The 12,553-nt window shown below is 39.7% G+C and overlaps 1 protein-coding gene across 1 annotated transcript in view; it reads right to left on the reverse strand.

Moving 5' to 3' along the window:
* SYCP2L (synaptonemal complex protein 2 like) overlaps nt 1–12,553 on the reverse strand; it is a 111,249-nt gene that overhangs the window by 13,450 nt on the left and 85,246 nt on the right. Inside the window, exons 27-31 of the mRNA XM_072731938.1 lie at nt 6,253–6,354; nt 5,104–5,210; nt 4,115–4,206; nt 1,284–1,383; nt 1,132–1,190 (exon numbers count right to left, since the gene is read on the reverse strand). Coding sequence (XP_072588039.1) covers nt 1,132–1,190; nt 1,284–1,383; nt 4,115–4,206; nt 5,104–5,210; nt 6,253–6,354 — 460 coding nt within the window. The remainder of the gene's footprint in view (nt 1–1,131; nt 1,191–1,283; nt 1,384–4,114; nt 4,207–5,103; nt 5,211–6,252; nt 6,355–12,553) is intronic.

A 12,553-nucleotide genomic window follows, 5' to 3' on the forward strand; every position in this document is an offset into this window, starting at 1 on the left:
TTAGAGGGAGAGAGGCAGGCTCCCCGTGGGGATTCCCGATGTGGGACTCGATCCCAAGACCCCAGGATCATGACCTGAACAAAAGGCAGATCCCACTGAGCCACTCAGGTGCCCTCGTTATTTTTAAATAAATACATATTTTAAATCTCAGTCTCAATTTTTAATATGGAAAATATTTATAGATATAACCCATGAAACAAAAGCTCTTTGGGGGAATCTGAATAAATTTTCAAAGTGTTAAGAGGTCCTCATTCCAAGAAGTTTGAGAACCTTTCACAACCAACCAGAAGCATTCAGTGAAGAGGTTATGCAAGGATATCTCCTTTAATCGTGTGTTGAAAGAGTTTTGAAAATCTATTTACATACTCTCATTGTTATTAATTGTGTTAACTGGAGTAACAGAAGAATGGATAATTCAAATTTTAAACTTTCTGTGGTGTGATCAGAATAATAGCCTTTCTAAAACTTTGATTTAGATTTCTGTGACAGAAACAGATTCTGAACTGGTAGATAAAGCTCTAGGCAATTACAGGTTTCTATAAGGATTATTTTTTTATTATTCAAGCAGAAACAAAAATCCTAGAATTTCTCGAATGGCAGAAGCAGAGGAGTGGAGGACTCTACTTTCCCATTTCTCTATTCCCTACACTTCAGAGAATCAGACAGTACTCCACACCAATAGAAACAACAGCCTCAGAATGTTCACTGAGTAATCACACTGAAAAGAATGTGTAGCAGAATAAATTCATTGTTTAATACACACACATAAATATATATATATTAATATACATATATATTCTACAAGACCACAATTCAATATATATCTATTTTTCTCAGAATATATTCATTTTAATTTTTTGAAATATTGCTTAAAAATAAAACATTTTAGATCAAAATCACTGATATTTGTATGATCTTGTTAAATGCTTTGCAGAATTTACACTTCTAAATTGATCCCTAAGCCACGCTCTTTGCTCAGGGAGTGCCACAAAAGTAATTGGTTTGAAGAGATGCAGCTTCATAGCTACCTAAATGCCGTCTTATCAACATCAACCACCCGTACTATAGCTAAAGCACTACCCTCATTCTTCAACTAAGATACGTCTGGAAAGAATACTTTGGAAAAAATACCTTAGCACTTGCCGATCACAGAATGATTTCAAATCATCAGACTGTTTCCCCCAAAATTCCTAAAATTGAACAAAAGTTTTTGTTATTTTACTCTGGAACAGATCCTCTTCAGTGACAGAGGATTTTTTTTTTTAAGTGTGGAGGATACTTACCAGAACATCATCCTCAAGGTGTTCCAGAGCCTGAATATCCTTCTCAAGATGGCTCAACTCTTGAAGAATAAAATTGTGAAACTTCTCTAGTTTATGCAGTCTGATAAATGTAAAAAGCAATGGATTTCATTGGGACTGCTTGACTACAACAAAAGACAATCCTCTTATTACAAGAATACTTCTTATTTTGCTCTAGATGCTTGTTTTTTAAATCTAAATTCAAGTTAGTTAGCATATAATGTATTATTAGTTTCAGGGGTAGAATTCAGGGATTCATCAGTCGCATAGAACACCCAGTGCTCATCGCATCACGTGCCTCCTTATTACCCATCACCTAGTTACACCATTCACCTGCCCCCACCCCTCTAGCAACCCTCAGTTTGTTTCCTAGAGTTAAGAGTTTCTTATGGTTTTCCTCCTTCTCCGTTTTTATATTATTTTTCCTTCCCTTCCCCTATGTTCATGTTTTTTTCTTAAATTCTACATATGAGTGAAATCCTATGAAATGCACATATGACTGACTTATTTCACTTAGCATGATACCCTCTAGTTCCATCCATGTCATTGCAAATGGCAAGATTTCATTCCTTTCTATGGCTGAGTAATATTCCAGTGTGTGTGTGTGTGTGTGTGTGTGTGTGTGTGTGTGTGTGTGTGTGTATCACATCTTTATCCATTCATCAGTCGATGGGCATCTGGGCTCTTTCCATAGTTTGGCTAAAGTGGACATTGCTGCTATAAACACTGGGGTGCAGGTGCCCCTTCAAGTCACTATTTTTGTATCCTTTGGATAAATACCTAGTAGTGCAATTGCTGGGTGTTAGTGTAGCTCTATTTTCAACTTTTAAAAAAAAGATTTTATTTATTTCTTTATTCATGAGAGACACACAGAGAGAAGTAGACATAGGCAGAGGAGCAGGGTCCCTGCAGGGATCCTAATGCAGGACTTGATCTCAGGACCCCAGGATCACAACCTGAGCCAAAGGCAGACATTCAACCACTGAGCCACCCAGGCGCCCCTATTTTTCAGGAACCTCCATCCTGTTTTCCAGAGTGGCTGCACCAGCTTGCATTCCACCAACAGTGTAAGCAGGTTCCCCTTCGTTTGCATCCTCACCAACTTTTAAGAACACATACCTCTTCTTCCCTCCCCTCTCTGGGGGTGACCATCCTCACCCCCAGAAACTATGCAAACTTTCTGATTTAGCCTTTTAACAGAAGTCTGCATGGAGCTGGTGTTTCAGAATCATCCTTAGAACAAAGGAGAGGTGACTCCAGGGAAAAAGACAGAGGCCAGAGCTGGCCTCGAAGCCACTATACCACCAACCATGGCTCCCCATCCCTTCCTACCTTCTACTTGCTCCCTTTTCTCTTGCCTTAAGCTGGTCCTGAAAGCTGAAATTGGCTAATAAACTCGGTCCTCCTCTCCCTATTAGTTCTGAGATTTCCAACATTTGCTATTCTGCATTTACCACATGAACTGCTTATTTGCTTGCTTATTGTCTGTCTTCTGCATTAGGCTGAAAGCTCTATGAGGCAAGAAGCTCCTAAAGCTTGTTGGCACTGCTGTCCTGTACTTAGCACTGGATCTGGCACCTAGTGCTACTCAGTGTGTATTTGCTGAATGAAACATGGAAAATTAATAACCCCTAAAAGACAATGGAAGTTCCACAAGTCTAAAGCCCTTCATGGGTTTGTTCTGAGAATTAAATGGCATTGCATGTACAAAAGTTTGAAAAAAATCAAATTCTCATTGACATTATATTTTCTGCCCTAAGAAACTTGCTCCCTCAGTTAAGCTAACCAACCCACCGTTATTTTCTTCCTGTCCTTCATCTGCAGGCCATTCTCTCCAACAAGGAACAATCTCTACACATACCTTCCCTACACCATTCAAACCTTTGTTTCCAAAATCTTGCTACAGAAGCACTTCCATTGTAATGGTTCTGGATTAACTCTAATCGCCACAGAACCCCATTTCCACTCATCTTTCCTATCCTTCATATCTCTCTGAAATCTTGTACCTTTGTCCCTCTTGCTCCATGGTCATCAGCATGTCCCTCTTGCTCCATGGTACACATGTTTGTGTACATGTGCATGCGTTATGTGGGAGTGCCTAGCATTTTTTTATTGTAGCAATATCTCTATATATAACATCAAATTTACACTTTTAGGCATTTTTAAGGGTACAATTCAGTAGCATTAAGTACATTCACAATGTTGTACAGCCATCACCACCATTCGTCTCTGGAACTTTTCTATCATCTGAACAAACTCCACACTGATTAAACAATAACTTATTTCCCATGGCCTCAGCCCCTGGTAATCCCTATTCTACTTTCCTTCTCTAGGAATTTGCCTATCCTAAGTACTTCATATACTGAAATCATGCAATTACTTGTCCTTTTGTATGTGGCTTATTTCACTGTGCATAATGTCTTCGAGGTTCATCCTTGATGTAGGATGTAGGTTCTTCCTCCTTAAGGCTGAATAATATTCCACTGTACAGGTATGACACCCAGCATTTTTACACACACACACACACACACACAACTGGATTCATAATCCAGTCAAATCCTCATAACTGGATTGTAAATATTTTTTAAATAGTGTTTTAGGATCATAGCATGGTAGATCATGAAGAAGCCTGAGGCAGGCCTTACCCCATCATCTTATGAATGAAGAACAAGAAACCTAGACAGGTTAGGTAATGTACCAACCTAACATCTTCTCAAGCTTCAGTACCTCAACGACTCTAGCACAGTGGTCATGACACAAATGTTTGTGAGCCATCACACTTTTATGAACTTGATTCGAAACCCAACACTTACCTGCATTGATGTATCTGGTTTAAAAGCTGGATTAAGCAATCTGGTGCTTGCTTTGCATTATTTGAATAAAGTGGACTCCCTCTGTACCTAAGCTAAACCATAACAACAATAACAAAATGATCACGTTTGAATTAACCATAACCACAGAAATGGAGTTCAGGCTTTGTGTGAAAAAGATGCTGCCAGTACTTAAAATTCATAGCAAACATGACTGCTAAACAATTGTGATGAGATACCATGTTACACACTTGCTATGTATTACCTCAGGTTCAGTACCAATAAAGAACAATAAGCTAAAATAGGAAAACTTATATTCATGCTATCAAAACACATATTGAATATTTTGAACAAATTTCCATTATAAACTAGCTTACATTGGTATTGCAGAAAATAGGATCAGACTTTGGAGATGTCCTAAATTAGTTAAATGAATATATGTCAGGGTAAGGTTCTTTCCCTGAATGTGCTAATAAATAACTCTTTCATAAAGAGTTTATAAAGATTTATAAACAATAGGACATAAAAGGAGGACACTGAAATGCTTCCAAAGTTCATCTTGCAGACAAGATTTTGGGATAGCCTGCATCTGCACTGCTCAAAGATTTGCTACCACTCAGTTGACCGTCCACCCAAAGTCCACCTCCACCTTTGCCCAGGACATCTCTCATCCACATGATCCCCTCTCCTCCTTGTCTATCGTTATGACCAAATCATGGCTTCCTGGTGCTTCGTGGTCTGAGAGTGGCTATCCCTGAAACCAAATCATGAGTCTGATTTCCACAGAGGCCCATCCGGCCCCCCTGTAGCAAAGGGACATGGAATGGCTATCTTATAGATGCAAGCCACAGTTCACAAAGGCACTAAAGTCAGTGGCAAACATATCTCCCCCGCCCCAAAGCCTCAGGAGCAACAATAGTACTGATGAATAATATGAACTTGTTACTTTAAGCTCATAACAAGCTAGCTCTTCATTTTTAGTGAACCATTACCTCAGATTTTCTTTTCAGTTCTTGAGTGAAGTTTTCCAGGGCTGTGATAATAGCAGAATCATTCAAGTTCCCTGGCACAGCTGCCAGGGATGGAGCAGCAATGCCTTCTGAATAATAAAAATAGAACATTAGATAAAGCTAACACAGTGCTCAAAGTAGATGTGCTCAGGCCATCAGCTGCCCAGAGGATGGAGACTCAGTCAGAGGCACAGGTACGATCCATGGTAGTAGCTTCAGTGGAGCCTGACTCTGGCCGACAAGGCCCACCTGAAGCATCAAGTCCTCATGGTGAGCACCTCATGCTGCTTCCCATCAAAACTCACCCTCTGGTAAGTGCTCATTTCATCCTAACTTTCCCAGAACTTTAAATTGGAGCACCTGCTATTATGTCTAAGCAGCAGCCTGAAGGAAGTGTTGCAGGAGGTTTTAATGAGGACGTGATGGGAAGGACATTTCTATGGGGGTAACATTGGCATCATGGCCTCTGGGTGCCCAGCATTTTATGAGGGCCCATGAGGGCTCTGATACTATTCTAAGAGATTTGTGGGTATTGACTTATTTAATCCTCACAAAACCATGTGAAATAGGCACTATTGTTGTGCTTATTGAACAGAAGGAGCAAATAAGTTGTGCAAGCTCACGCCAACAGTGCCAGGATTGGAACCCAGGCTGACTGGTTCTTAACCACCAACTGCTAGAACCCCTGGCCTTCCCAATTTGACCTCTTGGGGCCTCCCATTTTGAAACAGAGTAACATCATTTAGCAGAAGGCCAACCCCACATATGCAGATGCTTTGGATCATTCTCCTTCATTGGTATAGAGTAGATCTTTCTTACAGAAACTTGGTCAATAACTACCAACCCAAGCAGAGATCTAGAAGTTTGAGAACCTGAGGCCCTAAAACTTGTCATAAAGAGGAGTGAAGAGGCAAAATCAAAATGCTAGAAGGACACGGTGCTTGTTTGCCTTTATCTATAATTTGTGCAACAATTTTCTTGGCTTTGAAAGGACAAAATGCTTAGCTTTTAGAGTTCTGCAACTCCTCTGATCTTCAAACCATAACCCCCTTGGAGTGTGTGCTGGGACATTCAGTGCTTACAGATTTATCACAGTCCTGCTTGAATGGCTGGTTGGGCACATAACGTTACCTGCTAAATCTGTCTCTTCTGTCACTGAGGAGAGAGGCTCTGGAGCGGACCCTTCTTCCAATTTTGACTGTTTTGACTTAGCAAAGCTGCCATCTGATACGTCTGAAAGCAAGCACAGCACAATAACCACACACACGTTCCTCTTGTCCCAATTTTATCTTGTCCTCTTTCCACCAGTTAATACCTAACTTTGATAAGTAGCAAGCAAAACTTGTTCCCGGTTACTAAGGACTTATCAGTTGGCATACAAAGAACAGCCCGAGTATCAAAGCACGAAGCCTGCTGATGCCTGAAAGAGGACACAGGGGAACGGGCATCCCTTTGATGAGCTCTGTAACATTTAGGAATGATCTGCTTAGCAAAGTACAGATGGACTCAAACAAAACAGTAGTGGATGTAGCATCAACACTGCTAGGGCTCAGGCTAAATGGCAAGGGAGAAAGGTATCTGAGCAGATGGGAAGCTCAGGAGATCACCCCACAAGGTGCGTCACCTGCTGGTGACACTAGAGCTTTAGTGCTGTACTGAGGGCTGCCTTATAAATGAAGTCATGCTGACTTCTCACTAGCTAAACTTTGAGACCTCAGTTTATGAGATTTTAAATATAGATCCTCTTTCAATTTGGCTTTTTTTTTCAATTTGGCATTTACTAAATATTTTCTGTTGATGTTCACTTTTATCCCAAACATGTCCTTGTTCCTATGTGAGCCCCCGCCCAAACTTATCAATGGCACCACCATTGTCAATAGAGGCCTAGAATTAGGCCCAACTCCTGCTTTTCCTTACCATCCTCCCATCTCTCTTCCATCACCAAAGGCCAAGGTCCTGCATACAGAATGAATTCATCCCTCTTTCTGCATTCCTACATCACGACCCTGTCCAAGCCCATCCTCCCTTGAGGACCTCACCAGTCCTATGCCTTCAACTGTGTTAACTCCCAAATTTCTCTCGTCCCTTTATTAAGCAGCAAATTTGTGTTTCCAACTGCTTAGCCAACAACCCCATCTCAAAACATACTCTATTCTATCCTTCTCCACCCAAACCACTCTTTCTTCCCCACCATACACTTAGCCCCTACATATACACCTAGCTGTGAAGTTATCTGGCTTTGCCCCTTCTCTTCACATATCCTGCCAGTCATTCATTATACTGATTTGTCCCTTTGAAGGGGAAGAAAAATCCAAATTCATTATTCAATACATATTTGAATGTTACTATGTACAAATATTTGAATGACCTGTACAATATGATGGTACAGTGGAGAAGCAAAGAGACAACTTTCTCTTTCTGTACTCTGCTTCTCTACATAGTCTCCCTGGAGTGTCTCAGGCACCCCAGACGTTTTCATCTCAAGGCCCTGCTCTTGCTGCTCCTCTGACTTGAATCCTTTCCTCCATAGATCTGTATTGGCCAGGTTTCCTCTGGCCAACCAACATAAAATTCAGTACAACCCCTCAACTTTTAATCTCTTTCCATGCTTTTTCTTTTTAAGATTTTATTTATTTATTCATGAGAGACACAAAGAGAGGCAGAAACACAGGCAGAGGGACTCAATCCCAGGACCCCTGGATCATGACCTGAGCCAAAGGCAGGTACTTAATTACTGAACCACCCAGGTGCCCCCATACTTGACTTTCCCCCCCATCTTTTATCATAATATAACACACTACATGTTTTACTCTTCTTGTATATTATTTGCACTCCCCTGCCACACACACACACACACACACACACACACACACACACACACACACACGAAGATAAACTCTGGCAAAGGCCAGTATTTTGTCTTGATCACCAGAATATCTAACACTTAGAAAAGTGCCTGGTCTGCAGTAGACAATCAGTAGATATTTATTTAATGAATAAATGAATGCTACACAATATCCAAGTTCCTATGAAAAAAAATTATAAACCAAGGTGTTCCCAAGACAACAACATAGGAAGACCCTGAACTCACCTCCTTCACAGACACACACATCTATGGAGATTAGAGAATTAAAGAATGGAGGGCACGGCAAAGGAGAGAGAGACCACATAGAGAACAGCAAGAGAGAGGGAGACATGGTACTGAAGGGGACCCCAGCCCCCACACTGTGAACTGCAGTGGGGAAGGATAGTCCTAAGGAACAGGGAGCAGATTTGTCTGCCCGGGGCAAAGAATAAAGGCTGTGGTTTAAAAGGGCAACTAGGATAAAAAAGATCTAGCCCTGGGACCCTGCCAAACAGTGGAGGAGTGACTAGAACTCACTCTGGATCACAGGGGCTAGTGAGGACTGTGGTTTATGTTCATCCTCTACCTTAATAGCACAGAGGGAATGTGGCTGCCATAGCTGACCTACTTCTATACCAGCCCCAGCCATCCTACCAAAAGGGAGCCAGTGCAGCACATACCACAACACCCCTGGCCAGCAGTCACTATGGCTCCAACTATCTCATCAAGACACAAAACATCCCAGAACGCTTTAGGCCTGAATCACTTCACCTCTAGACAACTTGCCAGGGGCACCCCCACAATGCCTCCCTCTGCACAGAGTGCCCTTGAACCCTCTAGGACCATCCCTCTTTTGGCTCCAGACTACCCCCTGCATGGAGCATCCCAGGACACCCCAGCTTGCACCTACTTCAGTTTTAACCATCTTACTAGCGTGCCCTCTACTTAGAAGGCCCAGGGATGTAGAGAAAAGGGAATCCTCTTGCACTATTGTGGGAATGCAAACTGGTGCAGTCACTGTGGACAACAGTATGAGGGTTCCTCAAAAAGTTAAAAACAGAACTACCCTGGGTGTTTAAAAAAACAAAAAATACAAAAAACACAAAAAAACCCAAAACAATTCAAAGGGATACATGAACCCCCATGTGTTTAGCAGCATTATTTACAATAGCCAAATTATGGAAGCAACCCAACGGTCCATCAATAAATGAATGGATAAAGATGTGGTGTATATACACAATGGAATAATATTGAGCCATAAAAAGAATGAAATCTTGCCATTTGCAACAACATTGATGGAACTAGAAAATATAAAGCTAAGCAAAATAAGTCAGAGAAAGACAAATACCATATGATATCACTCATATGTAGAATTTAAGAAACAAATGAGCAAAGGAAAAAAAGAAAGGCAAACCAAGAAACAGACTCTTAACTCTAGAGAACAAACTCATGGTTACCGGAGGGGAGGTAAGTGAAACAGATCAAAGAGATTACACATACACTTAATCTTGTTGAGCACTGAGAAATACATACAAGTGTTGAATCACTATATTGTACACCTAAACCTAATATAACACTGTATGTTAACTACACTGGAACTAAAATAAAAATAAAAAATAAAATCAACAGAAAAAGAAATTCCCACATAGAAGGGAACCTCCATAAGTTTATATTTGGCATATATCACAAATCATTATAAATATAATTATTTTATGTTATATATCAGCAGATGCCTCATCAGAAATTTTGCAGGCTGAGAAAACACGGAAAAAAAATACACACACACACACACACACACACACACATGCACATATAAAATGCTGGGAGAAAACAATTGCTAAACATGAATATTTGAACTGGAAAAGTTGCACTATAGAAATGAAGGAGAGGTAAAGACTTTCTCAAACAAATAAAAGCTGAGGGAGTTTATCATCACAAGACCTTCCTTATAAGAAATGCTAAAAGTAGTTTATCAAGTGAAAATGAAAGGGTGCCAATTAGTAACATGAGAACGTAGGAAATATAAGTCACACTAATGAGCACACAGTTAATATCAGGATACTGTAATGTGGCGGTGTGTTAATTACTTGACTCTAGTATAAAGGATGCAAATATTGAAAATAATTATACCTATAATAATTTGGTAAATGTATGCCCAATATAAACAGAGGTACGTTGTGATGACAGAAACATAAAATTTGGGGGAAGAAAAGGGTGGAGTTTTGTATGCAAAAATTTCATCATTTTGAAATAGATTATTAGATATCTAAGACATTATATGTAGTCTTGGTAGTCACAAGCAAAACCTACACAAAAGTCACAATGCAAAACCTACACAAAAGATACACAAAGGGTAAAAGGTATAAAAATATACCAAGGTGAAAAATCACCAATTCACAAAAGAGAGGAAGAGATTAACAAAGGTACTATTAAAATGCCAGAAAATAATAAAATGACATTAGTTATTCTTAACCAATCAATGGCTACTTTAACTGTTAGTGGACTGACCAATTAAAAAAAGGGAAGAGGCCCAAATAGACATTTTTCCACAATTGGTCAACAGACACATGAAAGGACATTCAACATCACTTATCAGGGAAATGAAAATCAAAACCACAATGAGATATCACCTCACACCTGTCAGACTGGCTAAAATTAAGAAGGTAAGAAACAACAATTGTTGGTGAGAATGTGGCAGAAAAGGAACCCTCACGTACTGCTGCTGAGAATGTAAACTGGTACAGCCACTGTAGATAACAGTATGGAGGTTGCTCAAAAAATTAAAAATAGAAATACCATATAGGGGGCACCTGAGTGGCTCATTCGGTTAAGCATCTGACTTTGGCTCAGGTCATGATCTCAGGGTCCTGGGACTGAGCCCCATGTCAGACTCCTCACTCAGCAGAGAGTCTGTTTCTCCTTCTGCTCCTCTCTCTCCCCCTGCTCAAAGTCTCTCACTTCCTCAAATAAACAAAAGAAATCTTTTAAAATGCTGTATGATCCAGTAATTCCACTACTGGGGAGGATTTACCCAAGAAAAATGAAAACACTAACTCAATAAGATCTATACAACCCTATGTTTATTATAGCATTATTTACAACAGCCAAGACTTGGAGGTAACCTGAGTGTCCATCAATAGATGAATGAATAAGGAAGATGTGGTGTATACACACACACATACACACACACGCGCGCACACACATACATATATTACGCAGCCATAAAAAAGGATGAGATCATGCCATTTGAGACAACATAAATGGACCTAAAGGGTATTATGCTAAGTGAAACAAGACTGAGGAAGACAAATACCATATTATTCCACTTACAAATGGAATCTTAAAAAAATGAACAAACAAAAAGTAGAATCAGAACTATAAATACAGAGAACAAATTGATGGTGGCCAGAGAGGAGAGGAGAGCGAAGGGGCTGGACAAAATGGGTAAAGAAGAATGGAAGATATGGGTCTCCAATCATGGATCAAATAAGTCACAGGAATAAAAAGCAAAGCATAAGGAATTCAGTCAATGATATTGTAATAGCTCTGTATGGTGACAGATGGTAACCATACTTGCAATGAACATAGCATAATATATAAGCTCGTCAAATCACTAAGTTGTATGCCTAAAACTAATGTAATATTGTATGCCAAGTATACTCAAAAATTTTTTGAATTAAATTAAGTGCAAGAGGATTGAATTCTTCAATCAAAAGGAATAAAGTAGCTGAGTGGATTTAAAAATAAAAGACCTAATTATATGCTACCCTCAAGAGATTTAGTTCACTTTAAGGATGTGCATAGGCTAGGGACACCTGGGTGGCTCAGCGGTTGAGCGTCTGCCTTTGGCTCAGGGTGTGATACTAGTCCAGGATCGAGTCCTGCATCAGGCTTCCTTAAGGAGCCTGCTTCTCCCTCTATGTCTCTGCCTCTCTCTCTGTTTCTCATGAATAAGTAAGTAAAATCTTTAAGAAAAGAAAAAGGATGTGCACAGGCTCAAAGAGAAGGAAAAAATATTCCATCAAATAGAAACTAAAAGAAAACAGAGATAGCTTATACTTACATCAGACAAAATAGACTTTAAGTCAAAAGTAGTAATAAGAGACTAAGACAATCACTGGATAATGATAAAGGGATCAATTCATCAAGAGGATATAGCAACAGTAAATATAAATGTATCCAACGTCAGACAAATATATTAAGGAAATACTAACCCATGGGAAGGGATAAACAGACTATGAATTAATAGTAGTAGACCTTGATACCACACTTTCAACAATGGATAAATTATACAGACAGAAAATCAATAAGAAAACATTGGACTTGATTTTACTTTACACCAAATAGACCTAACAGACACATACAGATTCAACAGCAGAATAGCAATTCTTTTCAAGCACATGTGGAACATTTTCTAGGATACACCACATGTTGGGTCACAAAACAAGTCTCAGGAAATTTAAGAAGATTGAAAGAATACAAAATATGATCTGAAAATAGAAATGCCAGGAAGAAACTGGAAAGTTCACAAATAGGTGGAGATTAAGCAGCACATTCCTGAACATTTGTGTCAAAAAGGAAATCAAA

Source organism: Vulpes vulpes, chromosome 12, assembly GCF_048418805.1.
Source record: "Vulpes vulpes isolate BD-2025 chromosome 12, VulVul3, whole genome shotgun sequence".
In the NCBI taxonomy this organism is placed as follows: Eukaryota; Metazoa; Chordata; class Mammalia; order Carnivora; family Canidae; genus Vulpes; species Vulpes vulpes.